Raw genomic sequence first — 13,788 nt, 5'->3', positions numbered from 1 at the left:
CAAGTCAAAAGACAGAGCTGGAGGGCTGGAGAGAACAGAGCTGCAAAGAAGAGGTTGCCCCGTGCGCCCTGGGAGCCGGCACTGCCTGGACAGTGCTGAGCGGCACCCCTCTGATTTGGGCTCGTGTCATCGGCACTCAATGCCCTCCTGACTTAATATAACAGCTCAGGGAAACGCTGTACTTTAATTAAAGGCCAAGAAGCTCTGAAATGAAGAAACCTGTTTGTCTTTCTCCGGCTCGTCGTTTCTTAAGCTGACCTGACCGGGAAGTGCCTTTTCCATGTACCACGTTCATACGTTTGATGGACGGAGAGAAAAGAGAAGGTGTTCCCGGCAGTGAGGCAGCAGAGGCGGGGAGGTGACAGTCGCGACATCAAACTCCTCTGGGAAACGGAGCTGCGAGGTGGCTGCTCGGAAGCCAGGTGTAGAGAATGACCTCGCCCCCCACCTCCCAGCTTCCTGTATGTTTTAGGGTTCTGCTCCTGAGTGAGGAGATCTGTCTCCACGTGGGGCCATTTTCACAAGATGACCTCTGTGAGTCACATTCCATTGTTTTATCTTTAAAAATTCTGCCTCAGAGACAGACCCCCCCCCCCCTTTTTAAACACAGGATGGCTTTATCTTCTCAGTCTGTTTATCGCCGAATGCCAACAAGGATTTCAGAAGTCACAGATGCCTCGAACTAACCTCTAAGAGGGACTCAGCGTGGCCAAACTCAATTGATTTTTTTTTCCCCCTTCGAAAATGGAAATGAAACAACCAAATGAAATTAAATGTTCTGGTTATAACGAAGCTTTTGAGCCCCTGTAGATCATCCTTTTATTTCTCTGGCTCCCACCCCCAACCTCCAGCAAGTTCCCACAAGGCATTTGGGAATCAAAGAATATTACCCCATAAAAACAAAATCAGGGCCGTGGTGCCAGAGACATGGGAGGACATGGGACACATTACAGCCGGGAGGTGGGGGTGGGGGTGGTGGCTCCAAGCGCTGACCCTGTCTACCATTCATGGGAGCCCCGAAGAAAAATCCTCCTCGGACTTGGTATCCAAACAGCAGCTGCAGGAGGAGAGCTGGGTCTGAGGTGACCGCAATCTTTGCAACCTCTTTGATGTCTGGGAACGTCGTGCTTCCTGGTTATGCAACCGCAGATAGCTTCCTGGGAGCACACTCTTCAAAGGCGGCCGGGGATGGGTCTGGCTAAAGACGATCCTGGGCTTCCTACCAGAAGTGGACACACACATGCCTGTACCCGTGTCTGGACTCTGCTCCGGGACAGGGGCCCGGGCTGGGGGCATGGGCTGACTTCTTTTGGCTGTAAGGATGAAGCACCCACTCGGGCCAGCCCAAGAGGGTGATGGGGTCATACAGACGCCGGGGTCCGGGGGTCTGGGCACCGGGATCCATCGGGCCCCGGGAAAAGCTGGAGTTAGAAGGAGTTTCTGGGGTCAAGTGGTCCAGGTGCTCTTGGGATTCGCCCCTGGGTCTTTGCACTTGGCGTCGCCTCCTTCGGGGACACCCTTTCCCTGTTTGTCACGTGCCTGGCTTCTCAGACGTCACCTTGGCAGAGAGCCTCTCCCTTGTCACCTGAACACCCGAACCCATGGTCGTTGTAGTCTACACCCAACTGTCAAGGCCATTGTGTCACCCCATCCCCCCTAGGAACACGGGGTGCTATGGTGAGCCTCTCAGGAGCACCTAGCAGGGACAATGCTAGCTAGTGACAGCTGGCAGGAACAATCCCGGCTCCTGATTCGGAGACAGGTGGCGTTCCAGACAGAAACCGAGGTGTCAGGGAGTTCGTTCATTCTCTCAGTGGGCATTTGTCGGTCATGCACCACAGGCAGGACGCCTTCTGGGCTCGATTTATGGTGGTGCACAAGTCAGACCGAAGCCCATGCCCTCGTCCTCGTGGCGGAGAGACAAGAAAGCAATAAACGTGTAATTCTATGATATTTCAGGTGGCAGTAAGCATGTATAAGCGTGTCCCACACACTTTGGGACATACTTACATTTAAAAATTAGTCATGATCGTTGATAGGAAATTCAAACGTGCCTGGGTGTCCTGCCTTTTTGTGTCCTAAATCTGGCGGCCCTACTCAGTGGTCAGTCATCGTGTGAGCCACGGAAATAAAAGTTGCGGCTGGCTTTATGGAGAGGTGTGGGTGGAAGACAGAAGGCAGTCAGAAGCAGTTGGCCCAGGTTTTAAATGCCGGCACTGCCCTTTGTCCTGGCCAAGCTCTTTGACTTCTGGGCCTTTGATATCTTCATCTGCGAAACGGGAGACAGAACATCTAATTTCGGGCTGTTGGAAGATTCAAGATAATCCGCGATGCGCCCGGCACAGAGTTTGTGTCGTCAGTACTGACCCTCATTATTCTTTGCATCATAGGTAACCTGAGCTCATATCTGTTCATCTTCCCGAACTATGTTTTTACGTGAGTCAGGACTAACCTATTTGGAGTGAGGGTTGATTAAGAGGGAGGCAATAAAGGTAACATTAAAGCAGAAGGAAGAGTATTTTTTTTTTTATATATATAACAAATGCTGGGCAGGAACACAGCGAGGGAGGCCAGAGAAGGAAGAAGAAACAGACACGGAGACATGTACAATATGGGACGGTGAAGGGTTCCCAGGACCCTGGGAGCCAGAACCCCAGATTTGAATGCCAGCTCTGTCCTGACTCACTGGGAGACTTTGGGCCCCACACTTTTTCTGTGGGTCTCGATTTCTCTCTCTTCAAGATGAAGGACATGATACACACATTTGCAGGATTTGGGTTGCAACCGACTGAAACTCACTATACGGTGGCTTAAACGATCAAACGATCTTTTTCAATAAACGAAGAAATAAACGTTTAGTCTCAGTACGTCTCAAATAAAGCATGGGACGTACTTAGACTGAAGGCCATTCATTATTGGGGCGCCTGGGTGGCATCCGACTCCGGCTCAGGTCACGGTCTCGCGGTTCGTGGGTTCGAGCCCCGCGTCGGGCTCGGTGCCGACAGCTCAGAGCCCGGAGCCTGCTTCAGGATTCTGTGTCTCCCTCTCCCTCCGCCCCTCCCCCACTCGCTCGCGCGCACTCTTTCTCTCCCAAAAATAAATAAAAAATTAAAAAAAAATCGTTCATTATTTGTCCGAAATTCACATTTAACTGGGCATTCTACATCCTTCTTTGTTAATCGCAGCAATTACAGCCGCCCTTCTCGCTCTGTTTAACCGGAGAAGCTCTGTTTCTGTTTTCTGTGTCGAGCATATGTGAAAAGCGTCCTTGATCAAAAGTTCCAGCTGCTGAAAAAAAGAGGCCTGTAAACTTTGGACGGACGTGGTTCCCGTGGCCCCTTCCAGCTCCCTGATGCTGTACCCTGCAGGCTTGTAGCTGTAGGCAACAGAAACCATCTGGGGCTGACTGGTACAGGAAAGGAGTTCACCGGAGGATCTTGTGGGGCTCACAGAAGTTCCAGGAAGGCCAGAGAACCAGGTTGGGGGTCTCTGGAATTGGGAACATGGCCCCAGATGGTTCTGCAGAATGGCCCAGGCCCAGGCTAGCAGCATCTGACTGGCTGGGACCTGGTCACATGCTCTGGTTGCAAAGCAGGCTGGTCCAGGGCATCTCTCATCTGGGGGGGGGAGGCTGCTTCCCAAGATGGGAGATTCCCTGAACACAAGGGAGGACTCAGACGCAGAGGGGAGGAGGGAGACCCTTGGAGGCAATGGCAGTGAAGGCTTAGGGTCCTGGAGAGAGAATTCTGGATTTTGATGTTTGTGGGGGAATTTTCTGAGCTGGCGGGGGTGGGGGGGGGGGGCGCTGCTTTGAAACGCACAGACCTTGGGGTCCTTTGGTGTGGGGAGTGGGGAGGCTGCATACGCCCTCCAAACCCAGCAGAGACCTATACAGGGACGGTGGCAAACTGGAGTCCAGCATCTGGCTGGTAGATGGGTTTTCTTTGGTCTAACAGTTGAAAAACAAATTGAATTAGCTGCCCATACACACTGAGAGCCGTCACATAAAAGCAGGGTTTCCGCTTCTCTTGAAAGTTAGCATTCTGTGGGAACGTCAGAATACAATTCCTGGATGGCACCCCCCCCCCCACGCCCCCACAGGAATGTGGCTTCCAGCTCGCCCTCTCCCCAGCCCTCCCTGTTAGATCTGGGCCCCGGGTCCCTTCCTTCTGTTGTGTTTGTCTCGTGTGTGGTCTCCTTTAGTGGAAGAGGAGGAAAGTGATTTCTAACTTCGGAAACATAGAGTCCGCACACCCGGCGACATCAGCACCCCCTGGGAACCGAGTAAAGGTGCAGAATCACAGGGCCCACGGGGACCAGGGGTGTGGGTATGCGCATTTTGACAGCTGGGGGGGGGGCGGATTTGGGAAATTCGACAGCACAGTCAGGATGGAGAAGGTTTGCTTTTGGATCAAGCGAGGGGGAGAAATGATCTGCTCCCAGGCCATTAAACCACCAGGTGCTTCAAAGCCCGGGCTGTGCAGACAGATGTGGCTTTGGATGATGGTCTCCTCCCGAATGAGTAGCGTGACACTCTCAGAATCCCGGTCTGCTTCTCTGTGGTCCGAGAAGAACAGACCCGCGCCTGGGGGAGGGGGACGTGGGCTTAGGCAGCGAACGGTGTAGCAGGTGCCCCGCTTCGAGCTTGCCAGCCGCTCACGTCTGGGAAGCAGGAAAGGGCTTCTTCTGCCGCTCAACCGAGAATAGTAAATGCTCAAAACCGGTTCCTTCAACTGAGGCAGAAAACAACAGTCGTGCCAGTAAGAAACAAAACCGAAGCTTTCTCCTGGCTCTTTGGGAGACCCTGATAAATAAATCTATCTGGGAGCATCAGCTTTCCTTGGAGCGAGTGTGTGTGTGTGTGCGTGTGTGTGTGTGTGTTTTCCATCTGCAACTGTGGCTACTGCCACATGCACTGAAGACCGATAGGAGCTGTTTCGTGTCTTACTCCTCTGTTGAAAAATTTGTGCAAAGCCCCAGGGAAAGTGAGCTTGAGTCTCTATCTCCAGCACAATGAAAGGTCTGCAATGAAAGCCACATTTCATTACAGGAGTGCTAAAATAATTTCTTCTCTGGGGCAAGTGGACACACACACGCACGCACGCAAGGATCTGCACACAAGGATGTGAAAACCTGTGCACGAGGAGGCTCTCGGCCCCCTATTCCCGGCGGGCGTCTGACGTCCGTCCAGGTCATCAGGCCATGGCCAGGTGGGGAGACAGAGGGAACAGCTCGCTAGACTGGCCAGGCCGGGGGGAGGGTGCCCCCGGGGAGCCCCCAGGCCCGCTGAACTTCTGCCGGGACAGGTGGTACAAGGGTTCTGCTGGGGAAGACGAGGTCCCTACCTCCCGCTGAACCTGAGCGTCAGCCGGATGACTTTTTTTTATTGCCTTCGAGACACATGCTGACTTGGTCAAAATCGCTCCGGCAAGATGTGAGCGATGATGTATGAAATGAAAACTTGCCCCAGCGCTGAGAGCCGGGTGTGGACTCTCGGCTGGGCTGGCCAGACACAGCGATACCCCTCACGTTTCCAGGCTGTCTTTCAGCCAGGCGAAGCAGGCCCCAGGTGTGGAGCAGAGAGGGCGGATCCGGTTACGGCCGGCCGGGGAGTCCTGCGCTGGGTGCCCGGCTCAGGGAACCACAACCGGGGTGGGGGCTGGGGCACCGGCTGCTGGGAAACCAGATAGGCCCCCGGGAAGTTCCTGGGCCCTGGATGGCACAGGAGGGGCGCCGGGGGACAACGAGGGGGGTCAGAATGCAAGCCTTGCCCTTTCTTCTCTACTACTGTGATGCTGCTCTGCTCTCACCCCTCACCCCGCCTCTCGATCTCTCATAATGGCGAGAAATGGACTTTTCTCTGCTTGGCCAAAACCAGACCCTCACGAAGAATTGTGTTGTTGTTGTTGAATTTTTTTAATGTTTATGTTTGAGAGAGAGAGAGAGAGAGAGAGAGAGAGAGACAGAGCGTGAGCAGGGGAGGGGCAGAGAGAGAGGGAGACCCAGAATCCAAAGCAGGCTCCAGGCTCTGAGCGTCAGCAGAGTGTGATGAGGGGCTCAAACCCATGAACCACGAGATCATGACCCGAGCCGAAGTCGGTCTCTTAACCGACTGAGCCACCCAGGCGCCCCAGGATTGTGTTTTTTTTTTTTAATTTTTAAAATGTTTTTATTTATTTTTGAGACAGAGAGAGACAGAGCATGAGCAGGGGAAGAGCAGAGAAAGAGGGAGACACAGAATGGGAAGCAGGCTCCAGGCTCTGAGCTGTCAGCACAGAGCCCCACGCGGGGCTCGAACTCACAGACTGTGAGATCACGACCTGAGCTGAAGCCGGACGCTTAACCGACTGAGCCACCCAGGCGCCCCTGTTGTTATTTTTAACTTAGAAGGCTTTCCTGTTAACATATTTTCCTTTTCATCCAGATCGTAACAGACACTTATCAAATGCTTTCTCTGTGCCCCAGTCACCTTGCAAAGCACTTTACGTGAATTGCATTAGCTTCCACATCCTCCTGGGAACCGCAGGAGAAAAGTGACCCTAGGAAATGGGCGCTAGTAGCCTCCCATTATACAGACAGGGAAACTGAGGCACAGAGCGCTTAAATCTCTGAGACAGAAGGGCAAGTGGCAGGGCTGGGGTGTGAAACCAGACAGACAGGCTCCCAGGGCCAGGCTGCTAGCTCCCCTCTCCCCACCTTTCTCTAAACAATCTCCAAGGTTCTGATGGTGTCTTCAGCTCTCAAACCAGCATCCCATACATTCCCGGCCAGATATTTCTCGACTGTGTGTTGGCATTCATTCATCCATTCATTCATTCATCCAGCAAGCATTCGCTGAGGGCTGGGTGCAGTGCTGGGGACTCCTGTGGGGGAGGAAGCAGGGAAAATAAAGAACACACCCCCTCCCCCAGCGTGGATGGCAGGAAAGATAAAGCCGAATCGGGTTGTGGGAATTCGGAGGGAACCTTATCTTTGCCCAGATCTTGGATATGGAGAGCGTGTTTTCTCTTCGCCTTGCATGAGAAAAGACGGAAGGGTCTCGGGGTGAGGGGTCTGGGAGACACCTCGCCCTGGCGCCTGCATGGTCAGCCCTCAGTGAACTGTGCTTTTCAGGTATTGGCTCTGCTCATTTTGCTATTCATCCAATGGGCACTTACTGAGCACCTGCTGTGGGCCAGGCTCCACTGGGCTCCCGGTGGGATGTGCAGAGGGGTGAACCATAATCCTGGCTTCAGGGCCTTCCTGGGGTTGAGGGGAGCAGGGCAGATGCTGACCAATCAGTTGTTTTCATATGTAAATCGGTAGCACCAGCACCGGCCGCCCCCACCCCCTGCCTCCCTCCCTGGTCAAAATCCCCCTGAAAAACTTAAGAGTGGATTAAAAAGCAGACAGGGCTGCAGCAGAGGAAGAAAGTAACCTCCTTCATCTCAGCTGGTGACGGAAGTGAGCTCAGGGGCAACAAAGCCCCGCGTCTGTTCCTTATTCTGCACAGCCTGTGCACCTGCTGGTCGCTCTGCCTAGGATGCCTTTCCCTGGCGAAGCTGGCTCTCCCTCCTCCTTCCAGGACGCAGGTCAACGGCATCTGGTCCAGGAGATCTCCTTCCCACTGCCTCATCCTGTTGACTTAGCCCCGTGGCTTATCACGAGAGGATCTAGGGCGTGCCCCTCACCCGTGGACTCGGGAGGCCCGCCAGCACTCCTCTGACTGCCTCCGCAGGCCCCCGTGTTTGCTTCCTACCCACCACGATGCCCGTTCGGGTCTCTGCTCCCTGACCCTCCTGTGTTCCCTGTGCTGCCTGGCCCCGGCCGAGTGCACCACATCCTTCTCCGAGAGAATCAAGGGACAGCACTGCCACCCCTCCGGACCTCTAATCCCGTTGAAGGTTCCCGCTTCGTCTCCTCTGGGCTGAAAGCCAGCTTTGCGATGGAGGCCGCCGTGCGGGCTCGCTCTCTGCGGTGCCCTCCAGCCCAGCACTGTGCTTGGCACTGGGACGGGCGCGTAATTTGCAGGGCCCAGTGCAAAATGAAAACAGGGGCCCTTTGTTCATAGATTAGGAAGAATTGCAACACAGAAGCAGCAGAACATTAAGCCAAGCGTGAGGCCCTTTTGAGCTTTGGGGCCTGGGCGTCCCCACGGTTGCCCGCCCAGGAAGCCCACCCTGCCTGACACGGAGGAAGTGCTTCACAAACCTTTGTTGAAGGAAGGAGTTAATGGATAAAGGGCAGGTGGAGGGGGCTTTCAAAGGGCCTTGACTGACAGGTGGGCAGAGGGGCCTCAGGACTTGTTCCACCTGGAAGCCAGGGGCCTAAGAAACATGAATGGCTCTGACCTGTAAGCCTTGTAGATCTCTTCTCCTTGCCTGGCCTCCGGCCTCTCTTCTCCGGCTGCGATCTTGTCGAAAAGCCCCCAAAGGACCGCATGGCAGAACCATCTCTGCTCCGGAAAACTCTAGAAGGCCAGGTTTATCTTGACCAACCCTGGAGCTTTCTCCTGTCCCCAGGCGAGGCTTAGCCAGACTGTCCCCCCACCCCCCACCAGCCGGGGCTCTTGTCTCCCAAACTCAATACCTTCCTCCCAAACTCTAACCCACCATCTGGGAACTCCTAGCTTCTGGATTTGCCTCTTCGGGGCAGTCCTAGGAGGGGACGGAGGCAAGGTTGAACTTGTACCCACGGCCTCACTCGCACTCCGGGGGAGTATTTTGCTCCCGTTTTTACGGATGAAGACATCAAGGTTCTGAAGGGCAGTAATTCACTTAAGTTCTCCAAGCATCATCCAAGGCGTCCGTGTCCCTGCCCAATAGCGCTGGGCCCCGAGGAGCTCAGGATGTTTGCGGGGTGAGGGAAGGCCAGGAGGGAAGAAAGGAGGTCTCAGGCACAGAGCCACAGAGGGGAACTGGGTGCAAGGTGGATCCTCAGACAATGCCAAGCCAGGGGCTGATGGGGAAGGGCGGACATGGGGTGGGGCAGGGGCCAGGGTATTCAGTCCCAGGCTCTGGAGTGCTAGGAAGTAAACGGGGGGGGGGGGGGGGGGGCGGGGCGGGGGCCCAGAGGGGAGTAGGCGGGGCGAGTTCTGCAGCTCATAATTTCAGTCCTTCAGCAGATAATGATTGTGCGGCCACAGTGGCTACCAGGACCCGGGTCCAAGGCGCAGCGGGTACAGAGGAGGCTCAGAGAAGCCAGGCCTGGGTCTCCGGGGTGGGGGACTCCGTTTCCGGTGTGTGACGCGGGGCGGGGGGGGGGGGGCACGGGACAATAAAGGCAGCACGAATAACTCAAAACAGGAATCCAGGCGGTGAGGGGGGAGTTCAAGAAAACACAAGAAGTGACCTTACCTCTCCTGGTCCGGGAGGAAGTGGCACCCGAGTGGCACCCGGAGGTGGAGGGTTGGCTATCGGAGCTAGGCACAGAGGGTGGGAAGGGAGAGAATTCCGGGCGGAGGGGGTGGCAAGAGCGAAGGCTGGCGCTAAGCGCTGGGAGGCGCACAGGGGTCAGCGTGGCCGGAGTAAATGGGGGGAGGGGGGCTGGTGGAGCAGAGGGGAGGGAGGGACTCGGGGTCACCTCCTCCGGGAAGCCTTCTCGGATTGCTGCGCGGCCTCCGCACCCTCCCCCCCGCCCTCCCCCGCTTCTTCCCCGTCAGCCCGAGAAGAACCCCACCGGTCCCGCTCAGGCCTCCTCCCTGGCCGGACTCCGCGTCCCCAGAGGGCAGGGCCGGCTCGGATTCCTCCCTCCGCATCCCCGCGGCGTCCGGCCCGGCGCTGGGCACCCCGTGGGCACTCGGTAAATATTTGTAGAGCGCACTAGATGGAATGAATGAACCCATTGGGCGCAGCTGGGGGGAGGGCGGGGCCGAGGGCAGGTGGGAGGCCGCGGGCGCGGGAGGGGCCCTTGGAAGCCCGTCCTCCTCCTCCTCCTCCCAGGCCCCAGCGCGTACCAGTCTGGAGCTCCCGAGGCGGCCTCTCGTGCGATCAAGGGCGCGCACCGCTGGGAGAGCGACTCGGGGCCCCCGCTCTCCGCGCCGCAGTTCGGAAGAGAGTGGGTCGCCGCCGCCCGAGGGCGAGAGCGCGAGCGGAGCGGGAGGAAGGAGCGCTCGCTCGCCCGCCGCCTCGCTGCCTCCCCGGCGCTCGCTCTGCCGGCTCCTAGGTTTGCCGGCTGCTCCTCCCACCCGCGCCCGCCTCCTCGCTCGCTCGCTCGCTCGCTCGCTCCAGCCGGTTTCCGAGCCCCGCGGTGAGCCCGGGCGAGTGCGGGGCGAGGGACCCCGGGGCCGGCGCCGAGCAGGGGGCGGGGGTCCGGGCAGCAGAGCGCAGCCGGCCGGGGAGGGGCCATGTCCGGCGCGGGCGCAGCGGGACCCGTCTGCAGCAAGTGACCGAGCGGCGTGGACGGCCGCCTGCCCCCCTCCGCCACCTGGGGCGGCGCGGGCCCCGGTGCCGGGTGCCCGGAGCCCGGGTCGCGCGTAGAGCCGGCGCGATGCACGTGCGCTCGCTGCGCGCCGCGGCGCCCCACAGCTTCGTGGCGCTCTGGGCGCCCCTGTTCCTGCTGCGCTCCGCCCTGGCCGACTTCAGCCTGGACAACGAGGTGCACTCGAGCTTCATCCACCGGCGCCTCCGCAGCCAGGAGCGGCGGGAGATGCAGCGCGAGATCCTCTCTATCTTGGGCTTGCCCCATCGCCCGCGCCCCCACCTCCAGGGCAAGCACAACTCGGCGCCCATGTTCATGCTGGACCTGTACAACGCCATGGCGGTGGAGGAGGGCGGCGGGCCCGACGGCCAGGGCTTCTCCTACCCCTACAAGGCCGTCTTCAGTACCCAGGGCCCCCCTCTGGCCAGCCTGCAAGATAGCCGCTTCCTCACCGACGCCGACATGGTCATGAGCTTCGTCAACCTCGGTGAGTGCGGGCAGGAGGGAGGGGGTGAGCCTCTAGGTCAGGAGGCACTTTGGGACGGGGAGGGGGGGGGGGGGTCCCTTTTTGCACGCAGCCCGCCCATCTTTACACTCCGGGCGGTTTGCAAAACCGCAGTGCCTGGCGCAGGGTCCGAGCAGGGACCCCAAGCAGCGCGCGCCCCAGGTAGGGCGAGCCGGGCTCCTTCGGCCCGTGGGAGTTTGGCGGAGGAAGGGGTTGGTTTGAAGCCCCCTCCGGGTGAAGTCGGCCGGCCGCACCTCTGGGGGGCGGGAGGCGCCGGGCCCGCCGCGGCTCAGTTCAAAGCGCGGGGCTGGGTCATGTGAGCCGTGCCGGGCCCGCGCGGCCCCTGCTACCTGGATTTAAAGGGCCCTGTTGGGCGAAGCTGCCTTCCCGCCTTTTCGGGGCCCCTCTCAGCCCTGCCTGGACCTGGCATCGCCGGCGTCGCACCCCCTTCCCCGCCCCGTGAAGCCCTACCTGTCCCCTCGCGGTGCGCCCGCCTTGGCGTGCGGCGCGCCGCCAGTGTCTCCGGGCGCCCTCCTGGCGGCCGGGCGCCCCCTTGCCTCCCGGGAAGAAACGGTGCCATCGCGAGCTTTCTATTTTAAATATTTAATGATAGGTCCCGGGCGGGCAGAATCCATTTTCGGCGTTTATCACGTGTGGCGCGCAAACCGCGGGTTTTGGCGATTGAGTGGCGCGGGATCTCCGAGCAGACGCTGCCGGGGGCGGTCCGGGGGACCTAGCTCTCGCCTGGAGCCGCGATGGCCCGGGGGACGGGAGGCTGGCGCTGCGGCGGGGGCGCGGGGGCTCCTCCATCAGAGCGCGCACGGTCGCCCGACTTGCTCAAACTAACCCCCGGCAGCGCGCTGTAGGACTGATGATCAAATATTTGGCTTCCCGAGATAACACGCCCCGATAGCGCCGTTTCCTGAGCCGATTTCATTCTACGTGTGTAACTTGCTGCGAAAACGCGAACGGAGCCAGGACAACAAACTCACGCCCACGGGCGCCGTGTCAACAGGGAGATGATACCGAAGCCCCCCGCTGGGGGCGCGGGGCAGGGAAGGGGGCGTGGGGGAGCGGGGATCAACCCTCGTGCTTCCAGCACCGGATAAGGTTCCCTGAGTTCCCGGGTCGCCATTGTCTGTCCTAATAATAGCGAGAAATCAAATAGTGCAGCGACTCTCAGCTAGAAAAGGGTGGGAGGTTTAGATGCCAAAATAACTTCAAGAAAGTTTAAATTATACTAAGCAGCCTGTTAGAAGGAGGCAGCTCCATATGTCCTGATTTAGAACAATCTCCAAGATGTATGAGGTGGAAAAAGCAAGGTGCAGATCAGTGAGGTTAGTATGTGCTTGTATATCATCCGTTCCCCCTGGAAGAAGATACCATGAACGTGAAATACATTTTACGGGGGGGGGGGGGGGGGGGGGAGCACTGGAGCTGGGGCTTAGGGAGTGGGAGCTGGGGTCTGAGTTTTCATTGTCTGCACTTTTGTCTGTGTGCCTTTTTTTTTTTTTTTACAATGTGTATTTATGACCTACACCAGAACCTAAAGAAAAATTCCAAATATATTTATAAAAGCGGGGCTCTGTAACCATCCTGAAGCTGGGGGTTAGCCAAGGCCCTTTCTCTGGTGAGGGATTTATGGTATCTAATGCTCTCTTGGGTCCCCGTGACTCTCAGTGAACGCAGCAGGTCCCAGGGGTGGCCCTCAGAGCTAGGCTGGGGTCATTAGAAAGGGGTATGTAAACCCTGGCTTCTGTGGAAGGCTTTGCAAACCCAGTGCAGAAAAGCACCCTGTTTATATGGATGAGCCTCGGTGGTCAGGGCTCCCCCCACCCCAGAGAAGGACTAGGCTGCTGACTGAGCGCCTCTGGGAACCTTGGGGCAGGGCTGTTTGCTCTCCCTTGGTGGTGGGAGCGAGCTGGGACTTGTTTGGGAAGGCCACAGCTGGGTGGTTCACCTCCTCTGGCTGAACACACACCTTTCAACCCGTTAGCCCCATTTCTTTCATCTTGAAAGGACAAAGACCGGCTTGTCTGAGCCTCTTAATCAGTCGGGCTGGCTTTGGGCTTTGTGGGACAGTCCTGACTTTCTCAGGTCTTGCTTTCTGGAACATCACTCCAAATTAGATGGCAGAGTGCCTTTTAACAGAGTGCGCTGACCTTGTTTTCTTTCTCTCGCCGTCCCTAAAACTCGAGGTAATTAGTTGGGTGAAGACCTGGGCTGCAGTTTGGCAAGACTCCTCCTGTAGATGCTTTAAGGTTGGCCTTTAATTTCTGCTGAGCAACAGCACAGGAGTAAACCGCCCGTCCCTTCCATTCTGTCCAGGCTCCAGAATTTCTCCATGGGAGGGGCTTGGGGGTGGCAGCGGGGGGTGGAGGGGAGTCTGTAGGAGACTAATCTGGAAGCTAAGTTTGCAGAGGGAGCACATGGTTTTTCCTGGGGTTGCAAAGCGTAATTGATCTGTAACATACCAAGTTTTTTAAAGGTGCGTTTAGTCTCACTTTATCCAAGCAGAAGAAAATGTCATTTGTCCCTATCAGACCATTAGTGGGTATCATGCGGGGGACCTGGGGTGATGTTGGGGGGCTGTGGGTGGAGAAGCTGGCGATCTCCACCACCCTCTCCTCCCTCCACTCCACACGGCTGCTGCCCTGCATGCCGGGGAGACCTCTGCCTGGATTCTGAAGGCTTTTGCAGACCCAGTGCATTACTCTTGTGTCTGCAGCCAAACCCGGTTTTGTTCGTCTAGGTTGTTCTCCTCGGAATTCTAGCTTTTTGCCAGGCTGAGTGGGGTCTAGACTAGAGAAGGAGCTGGGAGAGAATGTACAGCAAAACCAGGTGCTGAGATTGAGGACTTCAGACCCCACCTTATGACAAAGACC

At 57.5% G+C, this 13,788-nt stretch overlaps 1 protein-coding gene and 1 long non-coding RNA gene across 5 annotated transcripts in view; one reads left to right on the top strand and one right to left on the bottom strand.

The window, feature by feature from the left end:
- Positions 1–2,553: 2,553 nt before the first annotated feature.
- Positions 2,554–8,578, bottom strand: LOC132670451 (uncharacterized). Of its 2 annotated transcripts, XR_009606698.3 has the most exons (4): positions 7,418–8,578; positions 7,158–7,242; positions 3,826–3,949; positions 2,554–3,288 (listed from the first exon to the last, which is right to left on the bottom strand). It is a non-coding gene; the product is annotated as an uncharacterized LOC132670451 (long non-coding RNA). The 2 variants fall into 2 exon arrangements; XR_009606693.3 differs by having other exon boundaries at positions 7,158–8,578.
- Positions 8,579–9,952: 1,374 nt separating this feature from the next.
- Positions 9,953–13,788, top strand: part of BMP7 (bone morphogenetic protein 7) — a 164,422-nt gene continuing 160,586 nt past the window's right edge. Inside the window, exon 1 of one of the 3 annotated variants that reach the window (XM_078443925.2) lies at positions 9,953–10,885. In XM_078443925.2, coding sequence (XP_078300051.1) covers positions 10,468–10,885 — 418 coding nt within the window. In that variant the 5' untranslated portion in view covers positions 9,953–10,467. The remainder of the gene's footprint in view (positions 10,886–13,788) is intronic. The other 2 variants (XM_060620984.3, XM_060620983.3) reach the window with 2 other exon arrangements.

Source organism: Panthera onca, chromosome A3 (genome assembly GCF_046562875.1).
Source record: "Panthera onca isolate mPanOnc1 chromosome A3, mPanOnc1 haplotype 2, whole genome shotgun sequence".
NCBI lineage: Eukaryota > Metazoa > Chordata > Mammalia > Carnivora > Felidae > Panthera > Panthera onca.
This window is presented reverse-complemented; position numbering and strand designations above follow the sequence as displayed.